The following is a 17,518-nucleotide window of genomic DNA, read 5'->3' as shown; positions in this document are numbered from 1 at the left end:
AATGCACTTAAAGTACCAAAAGTAAAAATGTTTGAAAATAGCAGATCTATAAGCTCACAACACGTCACATTGCGACGCGCTGCTTGTAGATTGGCTATTTTCAAATAGCATAGGTATAAAATAGGGCCAAAGTGGTTAATGTATGTTTTATAATATTATAAAAATGTATATCTGCAAAGTAACTAGTAACTAGTTTTTCAAATAAACGTAGTGGAGTAAAAGTAAAATATTTGGATCCGAGATGTAGTGGAGCAGAAGTAAAAAGTATTAGAAATTGGAAATACTCAAGTAAAGTACAAATACCTCAAGTAAATGTACTTAGTTACTTTACACCACTGGATACTGCAAATGAAGCATAAATCAATGAAGCAAGCCTTGCATAAATCATCTCTAGGAAGGATATGAAAGTTTCTACTTTCACTCAATATCAACATCAATATTAGCATCATTCACGGAAATGGATTCATGTGACAAAGAAGTGAGAACAACAGAATAACAGAGATGTAACTGCTCAACTGATTCCCTTAAGTGAAGTGCAATTAGGATATTTTTTTTACGATATCGATGTTGCCTCATTTTCTTTTTTGATGTTTAGTTACTGAACTTCACGCTGCTCCTCAATATACTCCATAACTCATAGATAGAGCCATGAAAAACAGTGGAGTCTCTATATCTGGCATGCTGAATATTCTTGTCCATCTAACACAACTTACAAACAGAATTTTCATGCTAGTAGGGACTAGATAATATTTATGCATGAAGATATATTCATGTTTCATGGGCATGAATAACCAGTACACTTTGAAGCTATTCAGATCTATGTCTAATATGCTTATGCCTTAATTAGAATCTCCCAGCCTGGTCCCAGGAGACGTGTACCCCAGTTTGGGAATAGCCATATTACACAAGCAGAAACAGCGAGAAAGTCTATGGAATTCTTCCCAGCTCTTTGGCTAAAATAATTCTGACAATACACTTTTAGATATCCAAATAACACAGGGCCACGATTAGATTTATATCACCGCAAAAGAGCCTCGGATTACGCTGTGTTGTCTTTCAAAGTTAACCATGCGCTACACTGGGATTTTAATCAGTTGTTTGAGGAAATGAAGCAATGAATAGGGCATTGTGTGTCTGAGACCCTTTGCATGAGTGATAGCCCTATACGTTATTGTAATCAAATGCAACTGCCTTTCCATGTTTATGTTTTATTTTTTTTCCTTCTTTCTCATCGTGAGCCTGTGGTACTTATTTACTGTGATGTGTTGAAGCTGTGTGTGTGAGGGGGGGGGGTTGATGAGATGAGCTTGGACAAGCCCCAGTGTTCCTAGAGAGAGAGAGAGAGAGAGAGAACGAAAGAGAGAGAGAGACAGACAGAGAGAGAAAGAGAGAGAGAGAGAAGAAGCACATGGCTCCGGGCCACGGGGGAGAAGATCACCTCGTTGGTGGTCTTCCGCCTCTTCTTCTTTGACGGCACCATGGCCTTGCCGGGCACCGTCCAGCTCCAGAACACTTTGTAGTGGTGAACGGGGATGTCGGGCTCCCCCGGCAGCGTCCAGTTGAGCCGGACTGTCACCAGGCCTTCGTCGCCCAGCGTCACGTTGGCGACGCGCAGGCTGACAGGACTGGGCGGGGCCGCCGGGTCTGTGAGGAGAGGACATAGCAACAACACGCAAAACAACCGTCAACACACAACAAAACTTAGTGGAACAGCTGTGGCCCTTTTGGGGAAGCGCTGTAAGCAGAGCAGTGGCGTCAGTTCAGAAAAAGCTAAGGTATGGCAACATGACTGGTGTCTTGAACACGAGCGAAGGCGCGCGTTCAAGACACCAGTCATGTTGCCATACCTTATCAACATGCATGATTCATTTATTTTGAGAAGTACATTTTCTTTTTTTTCCCCCGTTTCTACGGTTTCTTGGGCTGGATATGGCAGCCTGGAACGGTTGTTCAAGTGCAGCTAAACTTGGCATGTTAGTAAACGTGCCACAATTAACAATAGTGCATTGCACCTGTGCAGCTGACCTGGGAATATACCATTTTGTCAAGTGACCATTTTGTAAAATTTTGCATTTGTAGTTATTTTACTGTAATTTAACAACACAATAACCAGAACAGATAGACAAAGTGACATTCATGGATTTAAATTTAAAAGTAACTTTTATTTTCCCCCCTGGACCCAGGGTATGGCAGCTGCATACCCCTGCCATACCCAATTGACGCCCCTGAAGCAGAGCTGAAGACATGGAGACAGGCCGTCTCTTGTGGCATGACAAACACTATTAGGACCCTGGCTGGATTTGCAAGTCAAATGTGAGTTTGAATGCACCAGAAGCCTGTGTGCACCTTTCACTGCGCTGCGCCGCAGCCCTATGTGGGTTTGGTGTTTTTGCGTGCGTGCGTGTGTGTGTTGGGAGGGGGCTCATGATGATGATGATGGTGGTGGTGTGTAAAGTAATTAGTCCTCCATTGACAATGTGTCACGGGGTGTTATGACAGGTGTCATGTCATGTCTATGACAGCGCTTGGCAGCGCAGAGTGCGCAGGTCAGAGGTCAACAAACACATGCTGCTCACTGCAGCTCCGCATTCACATTCCATTACTCTGTAGCACCCATGCTACTAACTTATACAATGAGTGTGTGTGTGTGTGTGTGTGTGTGTGTGTGTGTGTGTGTGTGTGTGTGTGTGTGTGTGCGTGTCTGTGTGTGTGTGTGCCTGTATGCGCATGTGTGTGTGCCTGCGCATGTACTGTGTGAGTGTGAGTGCATGGGTGTGTGTGTGTGTGTGTGTGTGTGTGTGTGTGTGTGTGTGTGTGTGTGTGTGTGTGTGTGTGTGTGTGTGATTGCCTGTGCATGTACTGTGTGTGCAGGGGTGTCGCACCACATTCTGGGCCCTGGGTACAAGGATTCACTGCGGGCCCCCCATGAATGTTCTTCAGGGGGAGCGGGTTTAACCCATTTAGACTGGGTGGGAACGCATTATTACGTGTTATTTTGTGCTTTAACTATTGAAAAACCTATGCTTCTATGTCAGTGGTGCTCGAACCTTTTCATGTGAAGGACCCCCAAAATGATATGTATTTGGCCACGGACCCCCATCTCAAAACATTTAGTTCCAGGGACCCCCCAGAAGCAAAATTTGAGTTACAAATGTTCGCTTAAAAAATACATATATTCAAAGATTTGCACACATTTTTCAAAAATAGCAGATCTACAAGCTCGCAGCGCGGCACTCGGTGCCGCGCTGTGAGCTTGTATATCTGCTATTTTTCCAATAGCTAAAGCATGAAATCATTAAGGCCCCTCCACCTTGGGCCCTAGTAACTCAGTCCCACTTTCCCCCCCTTGTGACGCCCCTGTGTGTGCGTGCGTGTGTGCGTGCGTGCATGCGTGCGTGCATTGAGTGAGTGAATTGAGTGTGTGTGTGTGTGCGTGCATTGAGTGAGTAAATTGAGTGAGTGTGTGTGTGTATACAGTAGGTTGTGAACCCCTCCAGATGGACTGTCACCCAGCCTGCAGCATGCTGCCAGGTACAGTGCTGATGTCAGCCTGACAGAGAGAGACCCAGATGCCAGACCCCGGGGGGGAATAGACCCCCTAATGACAAAATTGCCTAATTTAAACTCCTTCATACGACGGTGCCCTATGTCGGAAAAACAGCAGATCTACAAGCTCAGAACATGTCATAGATAGATAGATAGATACCTTTATTATCCCAAGGGGGGAAATCAGTCGCCCGCCCCGGAGGCAGCACAGCAGTTTAAGGTTATTTACAAAGTTACAGAGAAGTATGAAAAGAAAAAGATTGTCCGGTGTGTACACAGTAAAAGAGCAAGGTACACCAAAAAAAGAGAAAGAATAATATACACATAAAGTGTCAAAACACTCATAATCATAAGTGTAATAGCAATACTTAAAAAAGCAAATAAGCACAACTTATCAATACAGTGCCAAACAAGAGTGCCCATAACAGTCAATGCTAGTTAGTGCAACAAGTATCTCACCACCATGTCAAACACAAGCTAAATACTCAATACTACTAACACAACCTAATAGTGCAGAGCCAAACAAAAAGTGTTCAATGGTGTCGCGATGCAACTCGTTGCAAGCTCGTCTGCCTCTACAACAGCCGGTGTGTTGCCAAAGCCAGGAGGATCATCAAGGACCCATTCCATCCGAACCATGGAAAGTTTGTGGAGTCGCGGTCCCATCGGAACGGGACAAAATACCAAAGCCTTGTGGGCAAGACTGAAAGAACACAAAAAACTTTCTTTTATCAAGCGATAAGACTCTTGAACAAATAGTGCTCTGATATACAAATGTGATGTTTTTAATTTAGGAGTTACAATAGTCTTTGTTACTTTTTAAACTTAAAAGCAACCTTTTAGCTAACTTTTAATATTGTCATTATGTGATGATGTTTTTATATATATATATATATAGACAATTTATATTATTTTTATACTAATGATGAACTGCAAGTCTGAGGAGCACTGTCAAATGAATTTCACCCTTTTATATTTTTAAGGTGTGACAATAAAGTATTTCTGATTTCTGATTCTGTCTGTCTGCTATAAATCAGGCTAAAACCATCCAAGCCGCAGGCTAGTTAGCTGCTCCGTCTCTCGTGCCTTCTCCACCTGTAACACATTTAATCTGGTCCAAAAACACAATTGGACGCTCACGGTCCCAGCTGATGCTGGCAGATAAATAAGCGGACAGTTTTTTTTTCTCTCTTGTAAAATTGCCCTAACAAAGTTCGGTGCTGCTGGGGCAAAATTGCTATCAGATGATAGGTCTATTGCTATGTAAATAACGATGGCATGGCTGACTGGTGACGAGCTCATCAAACCCATGACAGCTCCCATCAATCTATCAACGTGGTGCCACTGATTGGACTGATTGGTGGGATCGCTTTCCCTCCCCCAGGCGGAATCCTTTTCCACCTGGTGTCTGGCCATGTCAGACAGCCCTCCAGAGCACTCAGGGGAACACATGTATGACTTCAGATTGACAGGGTAAGGTCGCCGACGACGCGCACACAGCAAATGCGCGCAGATGCTTTTCTTAGGCGTCCCATTTGGAACGCGCTGGCATTTGCTGCAAACATGTCTGCTTAGAATCTATCAAGATGCTACTTCAACAACCCCACGAGTGTCGATTTAATAACCATAGAAACTGATCCAGAAGAGGCTGAAATAACAGTCAAGATTCTGCCGTGTGAACGTGCAGATCTTTATCTTTTACCGATTATCTTTTACTCTTGATGTATCTATATCTACTCCTATCTGTAACTGACCTGTTTCCTATTGCGGTTCTGCCTATGACAACTGAATTTCCCTCACGGAATCAATAAAGGTCCGTCCGTCTGTCTGTCTATAATCTATAAATGTGCAGAATCTCTCCATTCGTGTCTTAGTGTGCAAGCCTCCGTGTGTCTGTAGACTCTGTATCCCACAAACCTAGAGAACCGAAATAACCAACTGACTTGGCTCTGTATCTGTATGTCTATCTCTCTCCCTTTTATGCCCTTATATTTGATGTATTCAATATGGCATCCTAGTACTGACATAGACTGGCCCCAAGTAGTATGATAATGATTTCTGCCCTGAGTACTCTTACAACGGGTACTGCATAACAGAGGGACATGCGTTTGCAACAGGCTTTTTTTCTATCTAATCAGACAAACACCAAAACAAAAGCCTGATTTGTATTACCTTACCGACCTACAATTTACAATTTAGGCATTTAGCGGACACTCTTAATCCAGAGCGATTTACAATAAGCAAGACAGCACAAGGTAATACCTTAAATGCATAGTAATCTAGGATCATAGGTAAACCAAGAACCTATCATCAGTCTAACAGTAGAATAACCGACAAATCTATAATCTGTACATTGACACTATACACACGCATATATTTAGAGAGGCATTACTATGGATCATTTATATTTAGTTGCGCAAGCTCACACTGTGTCACGCTGCGATGCGTTGTGAGTAGATAAACTGACATATCGGTCGTTTTTGGACTCCAATGTCGGTATCAGACATTGGTCATTATCTCTCCAATGTATCGGTCGTTTTTAAGTAATATTAGACCATTTGATGACATTCAGCCACTCAGACCCAAAACTTTGAATATACGTTGCCCGTAGGGATCCATTGCGTTTCATTTTACACTCATGAGTTAAAGATCTTATAAAGGGTCCATTTGGTTACCAAAACTCCATCATTTTGCTGGGGACCACCTGGAAACCCCTCAACGACCACTGGTGGTCCCCGGACCATCGGTAAAAAAAAGGAAAAAAAAAAAGGTTTTGAAGGTAAGAAGTTAAACATCAGTTAAACATCGTCAAACGGTGGTCTAGCACTCTCCATCGGCAAACTTCGGCATCGGTCAAAAAATATGGCATCGGTCGGGTTCTAGTTGTTAGCTTGTAGATCGGCTCTTTTCCTGTGCAAGACACGTTGTGCAACCGAGTATAAATCAAGCTTGAGCCATTCCATCTCAATGCAACTGAACTGGTAAGCACACGACTCTGCCTCCACTTGTCAAACAAACACCCATTATCTTGATCTGAATCCGTCGGAAATCTAGACGCAATATTACATTCATAAACCTGTAATCCCTGGGAACCGCACTACAATCAGCCAGCAGCTTTAACGAATGCCATCTGCAGCTAGCTGTGCTACGCGGGATATTTAGTGTCATTCAAACGACGGTGGAACATGGAGGGCACGTCGAGGAGTTCGAGTTGCGACGCGCATCAGAGCTCGGTACCGCTAATCTGCCGCAAAGATCTGAAATAGGCTACGTTACCTCATTCCCGCTGGAAGCCAGACAAAACTTGCATTCATTTGAAACCTGCAATATCCTGACTAATTCAGACATATTACATTTTATATGACCATAAAGAGGGGGGAATACCCCTCTTTTGAAGGCCTAAATCAAGATCTGGTTGCAAAACACAGAAGAGCAATGTTCTGCGCACCCGGCTCTTTCTCATGATTCATGTTCAACTTGGCTACGGCATGAATTATAATATCCATTTAGGCAATTTGGGGCAGGTTTGTAGAAACTGCTGGAGGCGGAGAAGTGCTTTAGGAGAATCCAAATGATACAGTGTAAAATACACAAAGAGATGTTAACCACTGCATAACCTATATACTTTGTTAATTTAGGCCTAGAATTATTGAATGCTTTAACTATTGAAAAATAGCTGATATACAAGCTCACAGCGTGGCACAGAGTGCCGCGCTGCGAGCTTGTAGATCTGCTATTTTTGAAAAAGTTGTGAAAGTTTTAGCAAATCTTTGAATATATGTATTTTTAAAGCGAACGTTTGTAACTCAAATTTTGCTCCTGGGTGGTCCCTGGAACTAGATATTTTGAGATGGGGGTCCGTGACCAAATGAATATCATTTTGGGGGTCCTTCACATGAAAAGGTTTGAGCACCACTGACACTAGTCTCTCAAGAACAGACTAACTGAGCTCCAGTTGAGTGAAAAGGACCTTTTCTTTGACGATGGCTGGTCAGATTGCTGACATAGAAACATACCGGTAGGTTTTTCAAAAAACCTTAGAAGGATTCAAAAGACACTTATAGAAAGAATCAGGTCAAAATTCAAATTTTCATGATATTTTCAAAAATAGCAGATCTACAAGCTCGCAGCGCGGCACTCGGTGCCGCGCTGTGAGCTTGTATATCTGCTATTTTTCAATAGCTAAAGCATAAAATAATATTACACTATAATGTGTACCCGTTCTGAATGTGTTAAACCGGGGTGTTCTACGGGTCTGTACTGTCTACTGTGCCTACCATAGTATCATGGGCAAGACCAAAAGGTTTCTGAACAGCTTGCATCAGACTGTTGAACAAAGACTGAAAACCGCCTGGCATCAGACTGGCCATGGACTGTTAGCTTTTCCTTGTGTCACTACCATGTGGATTTTTAACCTGTGAAAGTTATCGCCCTATGTGGTCTACCATCCTACAGTACATGAACCTGGCAATGCCTTGATACTCCTTTCTTGCACCTTAAGGTCTAATCTCATGCATTTAGTAAGGGAAAGTTAGCCCAGGCCCTCGGGATACCGCCAACTTTGTTTGACTCCCACAAAGTTTGTCAAGGGAGTGATTGAAAAAGTTCAGAGGTGATAGTAGACACCTTTATGAACACATTTGTGAAGAAAGCTATTGGTAATGATTTAGTTCCCAGATTGGTCCAGCACTCGGCTAACTTTCCCTTACTAATGTGAGACAGCTCCAACAGCCAGTTGTGGGTCGGGCACCAAAATGGATTGCAGCAGCCCTGCCAGCGGCAGATCAAACGGACGTTTCGGTCCGGAGGCCTTCCTCATTTCACATACCTGCTGCTAATGTGGACATACTAAAGTGTCGCCACCCCGCACCTCATGTCTAACATCATCTACATACTATACCTGCTGGTCTATGCTATGCGTATATAGATATTTTGATTTATTTGCCTCTCCTTGACATGTTTTTTCTTTTACCGTTTGATTTTCTTTCCCCTTGCGCTCAGTGAGGTGACGTTTTTTTCATGTTGGGAATGGACGGGACAAACTGTACAATGTACATGAACGCGCATTTCAAATAATGAACAGGTGGGATTCATCTCTGTGATCCTCACAAATCAAGGCTTTACAAAAACTTTCGTGAATTGCACGTCGGTCTGTACTTAGAAAAGAAATACACTAAGATCTACACTAAACTAGAAAGGAAATTGTGGGTGCAGTGAGGCGAGTCACACTTGCAAATTAATTCTGTCTTACCATTTTGAATTTTCCCCAATCAAGTCAATGGGGAAAAATGTATTCACTAATACATTAATGGCCATATATGAGATCTCTGGGTCAATCCTTGTCCACTTTTATGCCCATATATGGAGATCCCTGATGTCATCAATATTAAGCCCATATCTGGGAATGCCCATACAGTATATGGCAGGGGTTTTCAAAGTGGGTGACGGGGCACCCTGGGGTGCCGTGACGGCAGTCCAGGGGTGCCGCGAGATAATTTGATAATATTTGGAATTTATTTGGACACTTGAAAAAATATTTAGTATCATTTTAAACTTACAAAGTTATTTTCAGTCAGTAATAACCAAAATGGCTATTATCTCAACGTTTTCCTCGCAACATAATCACTAAAATATCGTCACTCTCGGGTAGAAACCTCATTATCTCCAAGTTTCAAATGTGTACGTCTTTTGGTAAAGCAAAGGCCTGCTTCATCATACAAGACTGTCCCACAAAACTAGTGAAAACAGCCGATCTACAAGCACACATCGCCTCGCGATGCGAGGCGTTGTGTGCTTGTAGATCTGCTGTTTTCACTAGTTTAGTACATTTTATAGATGATAAATACAAAATGAACTGTTTTGGACATACAAGGTTTCCACCCGACAACGACGATATGCCATAAATAATAGGGTGCTGGGAGTGAGAATTATAATGTAGTGGTGCCTCGGATTAAAGAAATATTTATGGGGTGCCCTGAGACACAAAAGTTTGGGAACCCCTGGTACCATATATGGACATATTGTCTCTCATGTGGGGTCTATGACGTCAGACATCTATGTTGTCTGACGTCAATCACCTCCATATTTGGGAAAAGTTTTTTTTTTTGCATTTTCCCATTCAAGTCAATGGAGAAAATGTATTCACAAATAAATTGAACTATATGGCGTATCTCTTAGAAGCCGGTTGATTTGACACACGGCCCAAGTGCGTGCTACCAAAACTGTGGGAGGCACGGCAAAATAGTTTATCTGACGGATGGAAAGAATAAAGTAGTAAGTACTATAGTGGGGTTGCAACCACACTGAATACAGAAGTACATTTACTTCAACAGGGGGTCCGGGACCTCTAGGGGGTCCCCAGAGTTACTACAGGGGGTCCTCCAAACCTTTGTATGATAGAAACCCTTTTCTCCTTTTTTATATTAACCACTTGAACCCATATTCCCATATTCTGAGAACTTAACCGAAAATAGCCGATCTACAAGCTCACAACGCCTCGCAGTAGATCGGCTATTTCCGGCTAAAGAGGTTTGGTGTAGAGGGGGAAAAAGAGCAGACTAAGTACATAATGAAAGGTCAAGTTTATTATGCGGTTCAAGTGGTTAAATATCTGAAAACACAAATTGACATGAATCCAAAATACACTGACGATTATGCTGCCAAACGATGAAACTAAGTGGAATCTATGAAAAGGTTGTGGGGGTCCCTGCTTCATCTCTCTCTCAACTAAGGGGTCCTCGGCCTGAAAACGTTGAAGACCCCTGTGCTAAGAGATTCATGAATGAGGCCCAACAGACATGCGCAGCACAGTTGAAACAGAATAAATCAGCCATTGCTGAGTAACCAAATGCTCCACCTGTTCTCCGAGCTCTTAACCGTAACAAATGGAGGGCATTGGGTGTTAAACAGGAACTTACACTCAACGCAAGGCCACACACACACACACACACACACACACACACACACACACACACACACACACACACACACACACACACACACACACACACACACACACACACACACACACACACACACACACACACACACACACACACACACACACACACACGTAGACAAATGCACACATGCACAACACAGGAACAGACCTCTGGAGGAGCGGAAGTGTTTGCTGGGGGCGGTGAAGCCTCGGGTTCCGTGCACGTTGACGGCAGCCACTCTGAACTGGTACCATCTGCTGGCCCTGATGTCGGCCAGTTGGACGCGTTCCTCTGCGGTCTGAGGGACAGATGGGGGAGAAAGAGCAGGCCGCTGGGGGTCAGGGTTGACGTGGGGTCGCAGGCAGCCCCCCATGCGATTTTTTTTTGCCGCCACATCAGTCATCCGCGCGTTTCTCTTGGCCAAAAAACTTTCAAAGACATTGCGCGACTGTGAGGAATGTGCAACCGTGTGCAACAATCTGTCATCGCCGCCGCGCAGCGCTCTTGGCAGCTGCCGGCATGTGGCATGCTGTCGCACGTGGGAGCCAAAAGGTTTCCGACGATGACAGAGGCAAGCCCAAAACTAAGACCTGAATGTCTGGTCAAAACACATTCTGAGATCGTACACAGTAAAGATCTTGAGAGTTACTTTGACCACTTTTAATCTGTCTATTTTGGGCATGTCTTTATAGCCGAAAATGACCCAAATTTTACAAATACTGAAAATTGCAGCTCTACATTATGTTATGTTATAATTTATGATATTTTCACTATTTGTTATATGGCAAGTGATTAACTCTGAGAGTGCACAAAACAACACAGCAAACGCAGATTTCCCAATGTAACAATGACGACATAATATCGTCGTTGTCGGGTGAAAACCTTGTATGTCCAAAACCGTTAGTTTTGCATTTTGTCATTTTAAAAATGATTTAAACTAGTGAAAACAGCCGATCTACAAGCACACAACGCCTCGCACCGCAAGGCGTTGTGTGCTTGTAGATCAGCTGTTTTCACTACCTTTGTGCGACGGCCTTGTACGATGAAGCAGGGCTTTACTTTGCGAAAAAACGTACAAATTTGAAACTTGGAGATACAAGGTTTCTGCCCGACAGTGACGATATGTATGTGTGTGTGTGTGTGTGCGTGCGTGCGTGCGTGCGTGTGTGTGTGTGTGTGTGTGCAGTGCACTTATACCTGTGCCACATTCTGCCACTCGGTGGCGTCGTCCTCGCTGGGGTGGATGCCGTAGTTCCAGCGGCGCTGCACCACGTAGAGGACGGGCTCCACGGAGATGTTGAACTTGGAGGACCAGCGGATCTCCAGCTGCCCCGAGGAGGGCTGCTCCGAAAAGATCAGATCCTTCCTGGGCTTCAGAGGGACACCTAGAGACGGACAGGCAGGCAGACAGGTATAGGGATTAGGGTAGGGGTGGGCGATATATGGTGATAATTATCGTTGAGACGATACAGTGTCTCCACGATATGCCTTTTCGGAGGTATCGTATATATCGTGATACAATTGAGGGAGCCTTGTAAATACAGAGATTCATTGCAGAATTCCATTTAAACCTGCATTTTGGTCAAAATCATCAGTTCTCAAACTTTAAAATGTCAAGGTCTCCACTTAACTCTGACAGTATACAAATTAAACCAAATGGACCCTATTTGGTAAACCAAATGGACCCTATTTGGTTTCATTTGTATACTGTCAGAGTTAGATACTTGTAAAGTTCAATTTAGACCTCCCAAAAGGAACCCAGAGAGTCTAGTTTTGAGTAACTTGAAAAATAACCATAAAAACCAACATGAAAAAGAATCGTGATAAAATCGTGTATCGTGATACAGCTGGGGAAATATCGTGATATTGTATTTTTCTATATCGCCCACCCCTAGAATGATGTGACATGTGTTTGAGAGATTTGACATCACCACCGGGTGGGAACATTTGAATACGCCAGCTCCTTGACTTTCTCCCCCCCCCACCCCCCCCCCCCCCCCACCCCGGCCAAGCGGACTCGGGAGATAAATAATACGGCGACCCACAGACGTGAACAATGAGACATGACATCACTACATGTTGTGGGTCAGTAGCGTGGTCTTTCTGCTGTGACAGATTGAGATGTTCTCTGGCTACGGACATGCTGTTTTAGCAGCTGTGTTTCCTAGCGATGATATAGACAGTTAGCATCTAGGTATGACAGATGGAACACTAGGGATGGGACGATACGCGATATTATCGTTTATCGTGATAGAAAAAACACTCAAGATAATCGTATCGTGGAGATTTAATTTATCGTGATATCGTCCACCGACACCGCCATGCACTGGGATCAACCACTTAAACCCTCTGCAATTGGTAAAAGGTACTTATAATATACGTACTTGATACAGTCTTTTTTTCACTCTCTATCAAATGTCTTATAGCCGATCTACAAGCTCACAACGCGTCGCAATGTTCCGCTCCAGGATAATGGATTTTGATTATCGCGATAATATCGTAAATCGCGATTTCTTTTGTCACAATAATCGTGATATGAAATGTTCATATCGTCCCATCCCTATGGAACACAAAGCCGTTCTTCTGTTCTCTCTCTCTCTCTCTCTCTCTTTCTCTCTATTTACTTCCTCCCACATGCACACAAACATCCAAAAAGCACATGTGCATGTGCACGGGCGTACGCACGCACATTTCATTTGCATCATTGTTCCAATCCTCGCAACAACTCAACCCAGTTCAAGCTCCCCTCTATGAAAGCCATGTGCAATAAATTAGAGATTTATTAAGTGCAGGAATGAACCAAGTGTGCAGCCAGGGCAGATTAAGTCTCTCTGCTGGATTTATTACAGTGGAGGCCGTAGTGAGTTGTTGATTGAGCGGTGGGCACAGTGATAATGAGATGGAGATTGGAAAACGCGACTTCAGAAGTACAGGAGAAGGCCAAATAAATCCCTTCACTTCTCAATAAATCACCTCGCACTTGAGGCTAGGGATGGGACGATGCGCGATATTATCGTTTATCGCGATAAAAAACTCTCACGATAATCGTATTGTGGAGATTTAATGTATCGTGATATCGTCCTCCGTCATGCAATGGGATCAATTCACCTTTTATTAGCCCGAGCTTTAACCCCTCTATAATTGGTACTTACAATATACATACTTGACACTTTTTTTGAGCGGTGGTCACACCGTCTCCATAGCGTGGCCGTGTGTGTATCCGTGTGTGTCTATCTGTCTGTCTGTCTGTCTGTCTGTCTGTAGCCTGAAGTACCTTTTTTGACCACACATGTTAAGGGAGGGGCGCTGTTGTTCAGGCCACTGAGGCCAGGCACACTCACACACATTCACATTCACGCCCGCCCGCCCGCCCGCGCACACACACACACACACACACACACACACACACACACACACACACACACACACACACACACACACACACACACACACACACACACACACACACACACACACACACACACACACACACACACACACACACACACACACAGCCTCCACCGCTCAGTTCACACGAGTGTGATTTTTTCACTCTCTATCACTCTTTGCCAAAAAATAGCCGATCTACAACGTCGCGTTGTGACGTGCTGTGAGCTTGTAGATCTGCTATTTTTTGGCAAGTGTTCCGCACCACGACAATGGATTTTGATTATCGTGATAATATCGTAAATCGCGATTTCTTTGGTCACAATAATCGTGATATGACATTCTCATATCATCCCATCCCTATGCGGGACCTCTGTCAGCATCGGAGCGGGCCAAATGCCGTCTGCATTCACAAACAGCGCAAACACAGGATCAAGGGCTACCTCTCGCGTGTCAGCGGCGCGGCATAATCAGAAGTGTGTTTTGTATGCGTGGGGGTTTGATCTGGTGGTTATATCTCAATTCCCCCCGCTTTGTACGTGCGCTAATGTACAAGTGAATGATTGATTGAAGCTCATAAAACTCCTGGAAGAAGACATGGGAGGAGGAAGAGGCGCCCGTTTGCCACACGCATATGGAGTCAGTATTCTGTTTTGTCCCCACAGATAACGGCTCTGTGCACATCCAACAGCTGGGGGTCGTTGTGCTGTGGTTTTCACAGCTCCACTTCGCGTGTGTGTAGTGTGCGTGTGTGCATGTGTGTGTGTGTGTGTGTGTGTGTGTGTGTGTGTGTGTGTGTGTGTGTGTGTCTGTGTGTGCGTGCGTGCGTGCGTGCGTGCGTGTGTTTGTGTGTGCGAGCGAGCGAGCGAGCCAGGGGCGTCAATTGGGTATGGCAGGGGTATGCAGCTGCCATACCCTGGGTCCAGGGGGGAAAATAAAAGTTACTTTTAAATATAAATTCATGAATGTCTCTTTGTCGATCTGTGCTGGTTATTACAGTATGTTGTTAAATTACAGTAGAATAACTACAAATGCTAAATTTAACAAAAAATTGTCATTTTAACAAGGTATATTCTCCACACTTTTATTCTCCCCATCTTGACAAAATGGTATATTCCCAGGTTCCACAGGTCAGCTGCACAGGTGCAATGCATTATTGTTAATTGTGGCACGTTTACTAACATGCCAAGTTTAGCTGCACTTGAACAACCGTTCAAAGCTGCCATATCCAGCCCAAGAAACGGGGGGAAAAAATAAAATGTACGTAAAATAAATGTATCATGCCTGTTGCTAAGGTATGGCAACATGACTGGTGTCTGTCTGCACGCGCGCGAAAACACCAGTCATGTTGCCATACCATAGCCATTTTCTGGACTGACGCCACTGGAGCGAGCGTGCAAGCAAGCACACGTGTGACTGCGACTGCGAAAGACAGAGAAAGAGAGAGTTTTTACAGAGAGAGAGAGAGTGTGTGTGACACATCTCCTGTGCAATGTGGAATGCTAACAGCACCGCAGCATTCCAATATACTCCCTCTGGCTTTACTCATCTTCCCACAAAAAGACACCCAAGCACCCCTGCAAAGCACACAAACACTATACCACACACGTGCACGCTCCCTCCTTTCATCCAACAACCTGCGTGTGTGTGTGTGTGTGTGTGTGTGTGTGTGCGTGACTGAGGGTAACCCCACAGGTCCTCTGTCTGGCGGTTCTTTCCAAAGACAACTATTAGCCCAGGTTCCCTCCAAGAATCATACGGCGTTGTTTTTTTTTTTCCTTCACTGGCCCACATGCTCGCTCCGTGCTCTCTCCAAGCCCTGATGTAACTCCGGCTGAATTATGATCAAGCGAGCAGCAGCAGCAGCAGCGTCCATTCATGTCGTACTACTCACCCCGACAATTAGACTCTGAGATTATAATTCTCAATACTCACGCAACATACTATTGTAATGACGGCCCCTAATTACAGGGGGTTTAGGGGGAAAACACTCTCTAATCAATGTTAGGAGGACGATTTCCCAACACCGCTCTCTCTCAAGGGATGAATGGAGCGCAACAGCTTCCTGTAAACCAGTGGTTCTCAACCTTTTTAGGCCACGGCCCCCCAAAATTATCATATTTGAACTGGTGGACCCCTCAACATAATCATACATTTGGGACCATTTGGGAGGCATTACATTTTGTTTGACTCATAAAATAGCAGATCCACAACAACACCTCACATCTTGTGAGCTTGTAGATCGGCTATTCAATTGTTTTAATTCTGCCTCTTTCTTTTGACAAATAGGCCACAACCCCCCAAAATAATCATATTTGAACTGGTGGACCCCTCAAAATAATCATATATTTGCTCCCCCCCCCCCCCCCTCCATCCATCCTGACAAGCACTTGAAATTGTAGGAGTTGAGGCATCACATTTAGTTTGACTCAGAAAATTGCAGATCTACAAGCGCACAACACCTCACAGCCTATTGTAAGCTTGTAGATTGGCTACTTCCTTTTTTTCTTTCATTTTAGATTTGACAAATTGGCCAAAGTTTGACAAGTTTTATTTTTGATACAATTCAATTCAAAGGAACTTTATTGGCATGAGAACACATATTATGTTTACATTGCCAAAGCAAGTTTCAAAACACATGATACAGTAATGGCCTTTTTTTTCTTTTTGAGGTATTAAATTGTCACTTGGCTGTCATCTATTCTGAGGACACCCCCCCCCCCCCCAATCATGTGGGGACCCCCCTGGGGGGTCCCTGACCAACATATTGAGAACCACAGCCATAAACCAGCGATTGGCTGACAGACTAACTAACTGACAGACTTGTTCTGACAACGTGAAGATCTCGAACTGTAACCGACAGCACATTTGTTTCATCCCGCCATCATCCACACATCTAACACCCCCACACCCCGAACCCACCGACATACAAAACCCCCAGACCTTCCTGTCTGTCTCCACTGCACAGCGTGGCGCTTTGCACAGGGCTTTTGATTACAGAGCAGGCATTGCAAGAGGGGGATCCATCACACAGCTCAGTGTTACGTCCTCTGAGAGGGATGGAGGTTATATGACCGTTATGCACATGCAAAACACGGGAGCGAGACCAATAACGAAAGGGAGTAGGGATGGGATGATATGAACATGTCATATCACCATTTTTGTGACCAAAGAAATCGCGGTTTACGATATTATCGCGATAATCAAAATCCATCATCCTGGGGCAGAACATTTGCCAAAAAATAGCAGATCTACAAGCTCACAACGCGTCGCGACGAGTTTTGAGCTTGTAGATCTGCTATTTTTTGGCAAAGACATTTGATAGAGTGGGAAAAAAAGGCTGTATCAAGTACGTTTATTAGAAGTACCTTTTACCAATTATAGAGTGTTTAAGTGGTACCGGATATGCAGCTCGGCAAATAAAAGGTGAATTGATAAATTAAATCTCCACGATACGATTATTGCAAGTGTTTTTTATCACGATAAACGATAATATCATGTATCGTCCCATCCCTAAAAGGGAGGAGACATATACGCAAAGGACGAGAACGGAGGTGTTATTCATGAGGGTCTCTCTTTCGCCAAACACGCTATGAACCGACTCCTGAAAATAAATAGATATTACATTCCTGCAAAACTTATAG

General features: G+C 44.1%; 1 protein-coding gene across 1 annotated transcript in view; it reads right to left on the bottom strand.

Moving 5' to 3' along the window:
* Nucleotides 1-17,518, bottom strand: part of anos1 (anosmin 1) — a gene marked incomplete at both ends in the record, with an annotated part of 66,662 nt that overhangs the window by 10,489 nt on the left and 38,655 nt on the right. The window contains 3 exons of the mRNA XM_080753295.1: nt 1,439-1,644; nt 10,656-10,785; nt 11,685-11,872. Coding sequence (XP_080609421.1) covers nt 1,439-1,644; nt 10,656-10,785; nt 11,685-11,872 — 524 coding nt within the window. The remainder of the gene's footprint in view (nt 1-1,438; nt 1,645-10,655; nt 10,786-11,684; nt 11,873-17,518) is intronic.

Source organism: Nannobrachium achirus, assembly GCF_963921795.1.
Source record: "Nannobrachium achirus genome assembly, chromosome: 22".
Taxonomy (NCBI): Eukaryota; Metazoa; Chordata; class Actinopteri; order Myctophiformes; family Myctophidae; genus Nannobrachium; species Nannobrachium achirus.
Note: the sequence above shows the minus strand (reverse complement) of the source record. Positions and strands in the feature narration are given on the sequence as shown.